Source organism: Stenella coeruleoalba (genome assembly GCF_951394435.1).
Source record: "Stenella coeruleoalba genome assembly, chromosome: 7".
NCBI classification, from domain to species: domain Eukaryota; kingdom Metazoa; phylum Chordata; class Mammalia; order Artiodactyla; family Delphinidae; genus Stenella; species Stenella coeruleoalba.
The window spans coordinates 23457712-23470594 of record NC_137153.1 but is presented as its reverse complement, the minus strand read 5'-3'; the positions used below and the strand labels follow the sequence as shown (position 1 = coordinate 23470594).

General features: G+C 56.9%; 1 protein-coding gene across 2 annotated transcripts in view; it reads right to left on the bottom strand.

The window, feature by feature from the left end:
- Nucleotides 1-406: 406 nt before the first annotated feature.
- Nucleotides 407-12883, bottom strand: part of PEBP4 (phosphatidylethanolamine binding protein 4) — a 214987-nt gene continuing 202510 nt past the window's right edge. For both annotated transcript variants that reach the window (XM_079925626.1, XM_079925627.1), the window contains exons 6-7: nucleotides 12484-12597; nucleotides 407-629 (exon numbers count right to left, since the gene is read on the bottom strand). In XM_079925626.1, the coding sequence (XP_079781752.1) occupies nucleotides 478-629; nucleotides 12484-12597 (266 nt within the window). In that variant the 3' untranslated portion in view covers nucleotides 407-477. The remainder of the gene's footprint in view (nucleotides 630-12483; nucleotides 12598-12883) is intronic.

The window sequence follows — 12883 nt, the reverse complement described above, 5'->3', positions numbered from 1 at the left end:
GGCACATACCAGGTGCTGACAATGTTTGTTAAATGAATGTCAGAGCTGGAAAGGACCGTGGTGATAAACCAACCACCCCCTGCCTCTTCTTCCTCAATTTCACACCTGAGGAAGCAGAATTTTAGAGAGGATAAGTGACTTGCTCAAGGTCACACGGTGCCTCAGTGATCGTTCAGGGCTAGAGATCCCCCCCGCCCGCCTGTCCATCCTTCCCACCCCACTTCCCCCCCCCCCACTTGCATTTACAGGAATGCCCCAGGCCCCAGTGCTGAACATCAATTGATTTCCTCCTCTTGGTTTTAGAAGGAGGACAGGTTTGGAAACAGAACATCCAACCATTAACCCCTGGATGATTTTTTTTTTTTTTTTATTCGGAAGAGAAAGGGTTTCATACCCGGAGTGGGTTCCAAACACAGACCACGGGCGGTGAGTACTGTGCACACACCTGCAACATGAAGCCTGAGGTCTGGCGGGCAGTTATCTCGGTTCAGGTTTGTCCTTGGGCTCACTGCTTCCTCCCGGAGCCTGGTGATGCAGCGTGTCCTGGTAATTCTGGGTCATGAACTGGGTGCTGGCTTCAGGTTCGCCCAGGTGGAAGCGGCTCAGAAATCTGTCCATATCCCAAGAGCCTGGAAGGACAAACAGACCACAGGGAAGTAGTGAGAGAGAACCGTGGACTTCAGAGCTGGAAGGGGCCTGAGAGGGAGGCCAGCTGTGGGGAGCAGAGAGAGGAGGAGGCGGCCGTGGCCAACGGTCTGAGGGGTGCCCTCTGGCTCCTGGCTGCAGGGGCAGTCTCTGGATGTTAGCAGCGTCTGGGAAGGACGCTTCCTGGAGGACAACGGGGATGGCCTTTGGTCGGTTTCTCCAGGACTTTATTTGGCAGAACTCTGCCTCCTCACTCGTACGCAGAAAGGAAATGCCCAGTCAGGTTGGCTGCCCATTTTCTCCAGCCACCCCTCTTTTCCTGCAGGCTCTCCTGACTGAGGCCTGAATGCTTCTTTTCTTCATACCTGGTCAGCCCAGTTGCCGGGGCTGAGCTTGGCAGAAGCGTCTATGCCGTTCTTCCAATCTCCTCCCCAGAAGCCCGGCCACCTCCCCCGGAGTCCCAGGAGACCTTGTGCGACAGGGTTCCTTCCCTGGCTGTGGCAGAGGTGAGAGGCAGGGCATAGGGCCAGGCTGCTTCTCCCTGCCCTGAAGACCTGGATCCTGGAGGGGAGCGGAGTGTGGGCGAGACATTCCCGGCCTGGACCCTGGGGAAGTCCAGTGGGTGCCCAGGTCAGAGGGGGCCTCCTCGGGGGAAGAGAACACAGGGGCATAGGGGGAGGTGCATCTTCTGGGACAAGTGTGAACAGGCCTAGCAGCAGGGCAAGGAGAGCGAGGCCCCAGGCACGGGGGAGAGGCTGAGGGAGGCGGTCAGAGGCATGTTCCCATGCTCTTGTTTCCCAAACCCTGGGCCTCAGGCACCCTCGGTGGGTGGTTGTCAGGTAAAATACAGGTTGCCCAGTTCAACTTGAATTTCAGAGGAGCAACGAATACTCTGTTAGTGTAAGTATGTCCCACATATTGCCTGGGCCATACTTATACTAGCAAATTGAATTGGACATCCTGTATTTATTTATTTATTTATCACCATCACTGCCCGCCCCCTGCGTTTTTTTCCCCTAAAATCTAGCAGCCTTCCCTGGCTGGAGGGAGTACTAGGGGTAGAGCCTGCCTGGAGTAGAGCTAGACAGTGGCTGATATAGCCTGAACCAATGGAGAACAGTAATCTCTAACACACGGAGAGCAGGAAGTGAGGGGCTGGCAGCCTAGATTCCTCCCTGAGCCGCCCCTCTACCCACCTGTGGTCCTTGGTCTACACCCACCTCCATTTTTAGCAATGAAGAAGGCAAATCCCCTCTACCTGCCACCCTCCCACACCCCCAGCTGTTTGCATTTCAAAGATGGTCTCAAGGAGAGGACAATTTTTAAACCAAAGAAACAAAACAATGATAATAATAATAATAATAATAGCAATAGCACGGATATAGTGCTTCCTATGTGCCAGGCACAGTTCTAGGAACTCCACACATATTCACTTAATCCTCACAAGGGGAGACTATATTTATTCCTAGTGCACAGATGGGATGGTGGTGCTGAGGGTGCCTGAAGCCCAGGGTTTGGGAAACAAGACCAGGTTCCGGTGCGGAAGCTTCTCAGGGGCACGGATGGGGGAGAGGACCTCTACGGGTTCCTTCAGGTCTTATCTGGCTGTAATTGTGAATGTGGTTGTGCATTCAAATTGGGCCTTTGAGGGCCTAGAAAATAGGTGCTTCGGGAGTTCTCTTGGGGGAAGGGCTGCATGGGATGGGCTGCTGCTGGGCTGTAGGACCCAATGCTGGGGATTTTCCACTAGAATGGGATGGAGGGAGGGAGGGAGGAAGGAGGGAGCAGGTACTCGCCTGGCTGTGGCCTTTGCACCCAGGGCACCCAGCGGACTGGAAAAGAATTGTAGTAACACGACCCTGGGAAAGTGTGTGTGTGCGTGTGTGTGTGTGCGTGTGCGTGTGCGTGTGCGTGTGTGTGTGTGCGTGTGCGTGTGTGCATGCTTGTATATGTGCGTGTGTGTGCCTGCATACCAGGGAAAAGGTCATGGGTGAACTGGCGCATGGCGGGCACGGGGACAAGGGGGCCTTCCCCACGGAGCAGGGCAGGAAGGAACCTGGTGGCAGGGAGGGAATTGAAACTCATCACGAGATCAGAGCAAGTTGACGGAAAGAAATCCCCTGCACCCAGGGAGACCTTGCTCCCCTCTCCCAGCAGTCTGCTCTCTTGAGTGAGCTAGGAGTGCCCGGGGGGCCTTGCAGCTGCTTCCGGGTCCCATTTCCAACAACGCTGGGGTCCTTGGGCAGCTCCGCAAGCCCGCCCCATCGCTCGGGAGACGGGGCCCAAGTGCCGCCTGGCTGCTAGCCTCTGCGGCCTCCTCCCCTGGCTTGGCCGTGACTCCTTACACCTCCGTTTCCTGCCACAGAGGGCAAGAGGAACTGACCCTGTGCAAGTTCTAGAAGGAAGAGGGGTGAGTCAGGCCCTCAGGGCTGTGTGGGGAGAGACGAGGAGTTTGGAGGCTGTGGCTTTTGCGGTCGCCGCTTTCTGTGGAAAGCCCCATCCTGTACGGCACTGCCCGGGTCCCTGAGCTGCAGGGGTCTGCTGCCATGCAGGAAGAGGGCGGCGCTGCTGCCTGTGCTCGGGCCACTCCCCTTGTACCCTGGACCCACCCTGGATGGGCTCTTCCTGGGATGAGGGCAGGAGTGGTGAGTACACTTCAAAGGCCTCTGTGGCAGGAGGCCTCCGGCCACAGGGAGGAAGGAGGAGGGTGTCTCCTGAGCCAGTGGCTGGAACACAGAGGCCTGGGCTCTTCAGGGCAGGGTTACCGCATATGATGTGCAGGTGGGTCCCTGCACAACCCTAGGGGGTGCTGCTTCCATCCAGCTAAGCCATACGCAGAGGCCATTTGCTCACTTACTGGCCGGTACTGATGGGGAAGATGTTAGAGGTTAGAGATGTTCCAGACCTGGGCCTGGAGGCGGGGAGCAGGGGAAGTTAGGTCACCTCATCTAAAGCCGTGGGGAGTGGGTGTTCTGAGCCCGATCTCTACGAGACACTGGGAGGGGGTGAATGACCCCTGTCATCAACAACTGGGAGGGAGGCTTCATAGAGACTCATCCTCTGAGTTTGAGTCCTGGGGACTGCAAGGCTGGAATGTTCGGGAATGGCCCTGGGACAGCTCCTGAACAGTTCATCTCTTCACCCCCGGCCTCCCAGATCTGTGGGGCTGGCTTACCACTGCTTGGGAGTGGCTCATCACACGGGCTGGACCACTCCCATTGGGCCTATCAGGGTTAAGAGGCATCCAAGAGACTGAGAAGGGGATGCTACACCCAGTCTCGCAACCCCCAGCCACCCCAGGATTCGGGAGAGCTGGGTAGACAGCACCTGGGCTAGAATTCAGAAGCTCTGAGCTGGAGGGAAATCTCAGACCCTGGGATCCAGGCCCCCCAACACTGACAGCTGCTTCCGGGGTCTGCCAGGCATGGGGGAGGGTGGCTTTATCCAGGCGCCACTCCTGCCCTCTACGAGTTTATAATATAGGACAATTAACAATGGACTAATAAGAAGCTAGGCCTTCGCAGGGTGGCCTCAGCCAGCAGCACAGCGTGCAACCCTGGCAGACGAGGTCCTGACCCAGCAGTGGTCCTGGAGTCTCTCCAGCAGTCCTACTCTTAAGACTTCCAACAGCACAGGACAGCGTTCCCTTGTGTCCTTGCTCCCACCTGACTTGTCATCTGGTCCTCAGTGGGCCCTCAAGCGTCCCCCTCTCGCTGGGAGGGAGGCCCCCATTTGGGTGAGCTGGGAACAAGGGGTGGGTTCTAAGCCTTCGGATGGGTCCCCTCAGCCTCTGCTGGGACTCACGGTGCCCGGCGCCTGGCCTGGGGCCGCCCTGTCACCCCAGGCCGGGAGCTGCGTCTAACCAAGGCAGCCAGGCTCTTCCCTGGCCTCTCCCTGCCCTCCCCCTGCCCTCCCCCTGTGCAGGGACACAAGTGCTTCCTGGCAGGGGACAGTGGCCCTGAAGAAAAGATAAAAACGGAACACCAGCCTAATAAGCGTCCCGCTGAGCGCCCGGCTCAGGTCTGTAATTTGTCTGACGCTTCGTGGGGCTGGCTGCGGTGATGGGAGTGCTGATGCCTTTCTGCTGAGATTAATGATGTCCTGGCGGTGGTGGGCGGGAGGCCCGAGCCTTTTATTTTTTGTGCCATTAAATGACATCCAGAGACTTCCACTCAGGAGCTGAAAAGCCCTCGTTCCATCACATCCAATTACTTCTGGAGGCTATTTGCTGAGGGGCTGATCCCGCTGGCTCGAGAGGCTTGGGGCCGAGGGGACCACTTTGACTTTGGCGGGAGTGAGGTTGGCGGGGGGATGCCAGGGGTGGGGAGGGGTTACCTCCGGCTCCTCTGGAGAGGAGAACCCAGGAGAGCTGGAGAGCGGAAGTGCCATTCCTAACTATCCAGTAAGTGGATCACCCAGGCCTCCTCCCTCCGCCCTGTGGCTGGGGGCAGGGGTGGGGAAGGGAGCGAGAAGAGTGGAGACTCGAAACGGTCCATTTCGCCCCCAGTTATCAATTCCAGCATTTGGTGGTGGTGACGGCTGGCTGGAGTTGCGGGTGAAATTTGGGGATTTTCTGTGGTTTCCCGATGACCTGTTCAATACAGATTTGGGCAGTTGATGTTGGGATCGACTGGGGCATGTTCTGGAAGAGGGCTGCCTGGGGCCTGTGGAGATGGCAGGCGGTTCCTAGCCAGGGCGCCTGTCTGACAGCTGCCCCCATCTGGGCCGCTGCCAGGCCCCCAGTCCTACCCGCTCTGCCAGGTGGGTGGGGCGCTTCGGAGGCAGAAGAGGGCTGCCTGACACAAGCCCACACGGTGACTCAGGGGCTGGGCCCCGGGGGCTCCTGGGGCCTGGCCAGGTGAACCACCATGGGAGGTCATGGGGGGCGGGAGAGGGGCTGTTCGGCAGTGGGCTGCATGTGTTTGTGTCTGTGTGTGTTGTGTGTGTTTGGGTTGGGCTGGTCTCCAGGCGGGGCCCCCTTCCCTGCTGCTTGGCCTGCACTGTGCCTCTCCTCACTGCCACCAGGCCTGGTGGATTTCCTCCCAGCCTTGGTCGCTCCGCGTGCTGCCTCCTACGGTTGATGCTGCTTGGAGCTCGGCTGCCTTCACGCCCTCGGCCCGTGCTTTCAAACATTTCCCCACGGCGCCCCTTATCTCAATCACCCACGGTGCCCCGCAGGCCTTTAGACGCCACAAGCAGGACTTCAAGCCCACTGCGTGGCAAGTCTCCGCCTGTCCCTCCTCTCTGACCCCTGTGGGTGGGTGGCTCGCCCAGAAGCTGTTCAGTTCAGCTGCCTGTGGTGCTGGGGAGCAGATTCTCGCTGCCTGGTCCGGAGCCCAGGGACCCTCCTCTGCCCGCCCCCGCTCCCCCATCCCATTCTGCAAGGAGCAGTCCCTCTGCAGGTCCCCGAGGCCAGCCTATGGAGGCGAGACCGAGCCTGGCGTGGCCCGTTGGCTCCCCTGGCTCTGCGGCACGGTTCTGGGCTCACTCACAGCCTTCGAGAGGCTTCTGGATTGAGTTGTGGCATGGAGGGGATTCCCCTGGCTCACCCTTGAGGAGCGTGACGCGGGCTCGTGATCTCCCTGGGCGAGGCGCTGAGGTGAGGCACGGCACAGGCCACAGCTCCCGGGACTCGTGGTCCCCATGCGGCGCTGGGCTACAGCCCTCCTCCAGGGGAGGGGTGTGTGGGTGTGTCGCTGAGGCCACCCAAGGCAGCGGGACAGCTTTGCTCCCTCTCCATCCCCACACCAGGGCCCAGAAATCTGGTGGTCAGGGTTGGGGGAGAGGGAATGTGGGTGAAACGGCTGCAAAGAGCCTTTTGCCCCCGAAAGCAGAAGGAAGTGAACCTGCTATTAACTGCAGACCCTCGGTCAGCCAAGCCACTCACTGTTCTGGGCTCCGGTCTCCTCCTTTGCCCTGGGGAACAGTGGCCGCTGTGCTGCCCACCCCACACGGTCGGGCAAGGGGCAGGTCCGGGAGGGGCAGGGCAGGCTGGCGGAGAGGCTGGGCGTGCGCGGCCCCGCTGGCTCGGCGTTGGGACAGGGAGGGTGTGGACACCGAAATCGTCATTTGTGGGCACAGTGCTCACAGAAGCGGCTGCCTACGCAGGTGTTAAAGGAACTTGACCGTGAGGTGTGTTTGTGAATGTGGCATGTGAGAATGTGCAGATCCGTGTGTGTGTGTGTGTGTGTGTGTGTGTGTTTGAATGGGCACACGTGGGTGTGTCCCCTATACAAACACTCATTGATTCAAAGTCCACAGTGGGGACTTCCCTGGCAGTTCAGTGGTTAAGACATCGCCTTCTAGTGCAGGGGGTGCAGGTTCGATCCCTGGTCGGGGAGCTAAGATCCCATGTGCCTCGGGGCCAAAAAACCAGAAAACAAAACAGAAGCAATATTGTAACAAATTCAATAAAGACTTTAAAAATGGTCCGCATCAAAAAAATCTTTAAAAAAAATAAAAAATAAAGTCCACAGTGGGCTGAGCCCAGAAACAGGTGGCAAAAAAGGGAACGTAAGACCAGAGTGAGCTCGGGGACTTCCCTGGTGGTCCAGTGGTAACGAATCCGCCTTCCAGTGCAGGGGACACGGGTTCGATCCCTGGTCAGGGAGCCCGCGTGCCACAATTAGAGAGAAGCCCCACACCGCAACGAAGAGCCTGCGTGCCACAACGAAAGATTCCCCCTGCCACAACTAACACTCGACACAGCCAAAAAAATAAAAATAAAAAAATAAATACTAAAAGCAACAAAAGAAAAGATAGAGGTGAGCTCTTCCCTCCAGGAATCTCTCCGGTCTCATGGTGGAAGTAGGACCCAGGCAAGAGAAAAATGTAAAGAAATACAGAAGAGAGAAAAGCAGGTAACTGAGGGCGTACAACAGGGTGTTTTGTGAGCCTGTGAGAGGAGCAGGAGAGGGCAGGGTAGGGTCGCCGACTGAGAGAAGGTGGCCCTGTGGCGTAGTTTTGAAAGGCGCCACGGACTGGTGTCCTGAAGGTGGGAAGGTGGTCCCGGTTTGGGGGAAGGGGGAAAATGTTCTGCCCGGGTCGGCCGGCAGAAGCAAATCAACTGTTGAGTGAGAAGGTGGGCAGGTTGACGTGAATGAAGAAGCAGGAGTCAGTGGGCATCCTGGCAGCGTGTGGTTCGGAAGGGTGTGAACCAACGCAGTGAGTGTGGACCCTCTTCAGACATGGGCCCCTCAAAGCATTCAGCTGGTTCCTCTAGAACCTGGGAGTCTGGAGGACAAATCCAAGGCTGCTGTGAGGAAGATGTGTAGAGAAAACATCGTGAATCCCAGATGAGCCCAGAGGCCTTATTCTAGGCTTTGGGTGTGGAGGGTGGGAGCAGGGGGATTGGGCGTGGGGGAGGGGAGTTAACTTGGAGGTCGAGGGTGCAAGTCCAGTGTATTACAGGCCCGAGATAATGCCACAGCTCCAAATTTGGGAAGGTGAAGTGTCGCCTTAGGGACAAATAGTGAAACTGGGCCAGCCCTTGTCAGAGGGCACCAGTTCAGGTTCTGTCGGCTTCAGTGTTCTCCCCCATTTGGGATGCGGTCATGCTTAAGCTATGTGACTATCTCCCTCCACTCTCTCTGTGAGCTCCTAGTACCTGCAGAGCTCCACCAGGTGATTCCATACATCCACGGCAGCAGGGATGTATTTCTGTACCCAGAGCACCCAGAACGGGGCCTCACACATACTTGACACTTAGCGTCATCTGAATGAACGCAGAGGGCATTGGTGAACCATGCCAAGCGCGGTGGGGAAAACGGAACGGGGAGGAAGGAGCTGTGGATTTGAAAGGCAGGATTTTATAAACTAGGAGCAAGGTAGGTCCAAATCCGCTTCCAAGTTCCTGCTGTGGTCCCGGCGGCCCCGTATCTGATCGAAGACCTCTACTCAAAAGCGTGTGGGGTTGGTAGGGTGAGTCACACCCTAATTTGTCTGGCAGAACTCGAAGGTGGGAGAGCTCGGTGAGCTGGGAGCAAATCTGTTCAGGGTCATTCACTGGTAGACCAAGTAGTCCAACCCCTAGTCTTGATGATGGAGAAATTGAGGCCCAGAGATGTGAGGTGGCTTGTCCCAGGTCACATGGTGAGAGTTTGAATGTCAAGATCTTCCATTTGCTGACCCCTTGTATGTCATCCTGGGGTCACAGGACAAAGAGGAATCCGGGAGAGGGTTTCAGTCCCCGGTTCTGAGCAATTCCACCTCCCCCACCCCGACCCCCAACACAGTCATACAAGTTCAATGAGAATAATCTCATGCTCCCTTCTCATCCTAAACTTGTCATACACGACTAAGTCCCAGAGAGAGAGGCAACCCCGCAGGACTGGGTCAAGTTAACCACCCTCCATGGGTGCCCTTCTAGCTGGGCTCCTGCATACTGACCTCTCGCCCGCAGCCTCCGGACGTTGTTCCTGCTCGTTCATCCAGGGCTCACCTAACCAAGGCTGGCTATGGCACGCATACCCTGGGACTCCCCACCTCCCTCCATGGAAAGAAAACTAGATCAGGGCTTCCCTGGTGGCGCAGTGGTTGAGAGTCCGCCTGCCGATGCAGGAGACACGGGTTCGTGCCCCGGTCCGGGAAGATCCCACATGCTGCGGAGCGGCTGGGCCCGTGAGCCATGGCCACTGAGCCTGCGCGTCCGGAGCCTGTGCTCCGCAACAGGAGGGGCCACAACAGTGAGAGGCCCGCGTACCGCAAAAAAAAAAAAAAAAAAAAGGAAACTAGATCAAAGTAAGCCCCAGGGTCCACATTTCTTTTCAGGGCTCCTCATCCTGGCCTCCTGAGTGCTGGTCCAGCCTGGCGCAGCTGGAGACCCCCCAGCACCGTGCAGGTGCTTCAGAGACCGCCAAGGCCTTTGGAATTCCGCCATTGCGCATAGGCTGCTTCTGCTGTTACAGTCGCCCCTTGGGTTCATCCACACCACACGTATCTAGGCCTCTGGAGGCCTCCTGTCCTCTCGCTCTGGTCCATCCTGCCTACCACTCCAGCGCCGTCATCTCTAAAGAGCGGCTTTTGCATGTTACTTCTCCCGCGAGCAATCTCCAGCAGCTCTCCAGGGCACCCACCAAAGTCACAGCTGTGCCGAGCTTCTGAGATCCTCCACAGCCTTCTCCCACTTTCTCCTTTCATAACCATCACAGGGGGCCTCCTTCTCACTTTTTAAAACAATCTTTGCCTCTGCAGTTTCCCCAGCCCAGAGCTCCCTTTTTCCTTCACTCTCCTCCTGGCCCACGCCCGGCCTCCTCCAAGTAGCCTCAGGATCATGTGGATTTGTAGATCATCTAGATCCAACCCCTCATTCTCTAGATGAGGAACCTGAGGCCCAGAGACATTAGCTGACTTGCTTAAAAGTCAAATCACTAGCTAGAGACTGGAAATCAACATATCCTCACCTTGCAGGAAAATACCTTTCACTCTTCCTGGCTGAAGAGGGTGTGTCATCCTGGAGGGAAAGGGATCCTGGGAAGGGACAGGACTGTCCCTAAGTCCACGTGATCTCCAGTTGTCCGTACAGCCAGAAACGCAATTAAGGGCTTAATTATACGCCGCTCTGCATCATTATTTAAGTGTTTCCAGAGGAGATCGTAAGCCTCTTGAAGGCAGGGAGCTTTCCCTGTGCCCTGGGTTGTGTTCTCTCCAAAGCCCTTAGTACGGGGCGCGTGGAAGGCGTCACGTGGTATGGCTGGAACCCCGGCCAGAGCTTTCATCCGTGAGAATAATTTTATCATCTCCATTTCTGGCAGCAAACGAAACAGCATGGAAGCCAAAGGGACTCTGCCCAGGGGCAAGTCCGGTTCCTAAGTTTTCATGTGGATGGAAGGGGGGTGGCCATGGGAGTGCACGACCAACCATAGTCTGGGCGAAGATCCACAGGGACTAGTAACGAGTTTCAGGCCCGATGGGTCTCCAGCTTCCCTGCCTGCTGTTGATATCATAGGAAAAGCACCCGTGGCTCAGGAGGACGAGCCATGGCAGGGGTGGAAAAGGCCTCTGGTGCATACGTCCCTTTTCCTCCTCTGCCCCTTTCACTGCTCCTCCAGGCGTCACCTAACGCTCCTTCCCCCTCCATCCCGCCCTCGGAGAGCACTCGGTCCTACGGAGGCGCCTTCAGGGGACTGTTGTGACCCTGACATTTAACGTGGTGATCGGAGGTACTGCCCTAGTTTATGCGACTCCCACACGTGCGGGGAAGCATCGTGGGCTGAGGTGCTAGTTTCCAGCCCCCGGAGATCACAGTGCTTGGACTGGCGGAAGGGGCTTCATGATGAGACAGGGACCCAGGGAATTGGAGAAATTGGTCTTCGCCTGGGCAAGATACGTTTTTCTTTCCTTTCTCTCTTTGTATCCAGACTTGAAAGGGTGTCTTGGGCAGAGCCATTTAAACAGATTTACAGATTGGCAAGGTGCTGGGGGCACCTGGGGAAAGGTTCAGCAGTGGAAACGTTGCACCAACTCCGCTTCTAGGGCAGTCCAGAGCCTCCTGTGATTGGCGGCCCCTGCTCAGCACATCTGAAGGGCTCCATGCTCCCCTCCTCTCCTCCGGGGCCTGGGGCAGTAGGCTTGTAACAGTACTTTCTCCGGCTTCCCAGTGGGTGGAGGTTGGTTAGGGTCACTGGGTAAGAGGAAATGGCTGATGACACCCACCCACCCTCCTGTCAGCCTGGGGGATGTGCCCTTTGTGCTCCCAAGTTGGCATTTGTGCATTCTGCATTCTCTTCCTTCCCTCATCTGGGGGGAGGGAGGTGGGGTGGGTCATAGAGTGCACAGGGATTACTATAGTTCCCACTTTCTTGAAGAGAAACCTAAGGCTCGGAGAGGGGGCATGGCCCACACTGGGTCAGGTGAGTCACCTGTGGCATCGGCACTACAGGAGCCAGGTGTCCTGGGCTCCCCAGCTCCCCAGCTCTGGTGGTAGGAGGACCAAGGCCAAGCAGCCTGGGTTAGCCATTGGGAAGCTATGGGAAATGGGTCCTCTGAAGAGTGCCGGGAGGGCTGTTCAGAGAAGCCAATGGAGGGGGCATGGCCAGGGAAGTCTTCACCCCACCACTGAGATGGCACAGAGCAATTAACGACCATTGAAGACAGACCGGCAGGGTGGCATTCCATGGCCCTCTTGCCCAGATCAGACTCAACTCTAGGGTACAATTACCTGCAGAAGTGGTGTGGGGTAGCTGCCTGCACATGCCATTTGAAACTACCGGGGGAGGGCTTCCCTGGTGGCGCAGTGGTTAAGAATCCGCCTGCCAATGCAGGGGACACGGGTTCGAGCCCTGGTCTGGGAAGATCCCACAAGCCGCAGAGCGGCTAGGCCCTCACGCCACAACTACTGAGCCCGTGTACCACAACTAGTGAAGCCTGTGCGCCTAGAGCCCGTGCTCCGCAACAAGAGAAGCCACCGCAATGAGAAGCCTGCACCCTGCAATGAAGAGCAGCCCCCGCTTGCGCAACTAGAGGAAGCCCGCGCGCAGCAAGAAGACCCAATGCAACCAAAAATAAATTAATTAATTAAAAAAAAAAAAAAAAAGAAACTACTGGGGGAGATGCTTCTCTCTTAGGCTCCAGTTACTCCCTTTGGGACTCTGCCTTATAGATCCACCCACCCCGCTGAAGCCACCATCTAGGACGATGGAACTTCTAGGGGGAGACCATATCTGATGCCAACATCTCTTTGAAGACACTCATCCCGGTTTATTCTCAAGAAACACCACCCTTTGACTCCACCTCCAAGGCTCACGGGTATGGTCAAGGTCCTGACTTCCCCATGAATTCACGAAGCATCCACTTCCACCCCAGAATTCATCCTGGCTTTGAAGGATGGGAAGGCCTTACCTCGAGTTTTGTTTTCTTTAGGAAGGAGAGAGATGGTCTTTCCTTCCTGAAGATAGACGAAGAACTGGTAGCGATGGAAGCCGCTTTGTGTTGGCGGGGAAGGAGGCTGGTAGGCTGTGGGTAGAAAAATGAGAGAGCACCCTCATGGGTATCCAGGGTATCCAGAAAAATGGAGCCCACCGCTCCACATCCCACAGTACCCAGGGGTTCCTGGCTATTCTGGGCAGGGGGAAAGAGAATCATTCTTGGTCCTTTTCACGGACCCCTCCTGGGGTCCCACCCACTGCAAACCACTAGGATTTATCTTTGGCAGGATCTCGTCTTCAGCAGCTTCATTTAAGAAGCACATTATCTGGGGTGGCGGGAGGAGGAGGTGTGGGCTGGTTGAAGGTCTTGGGTG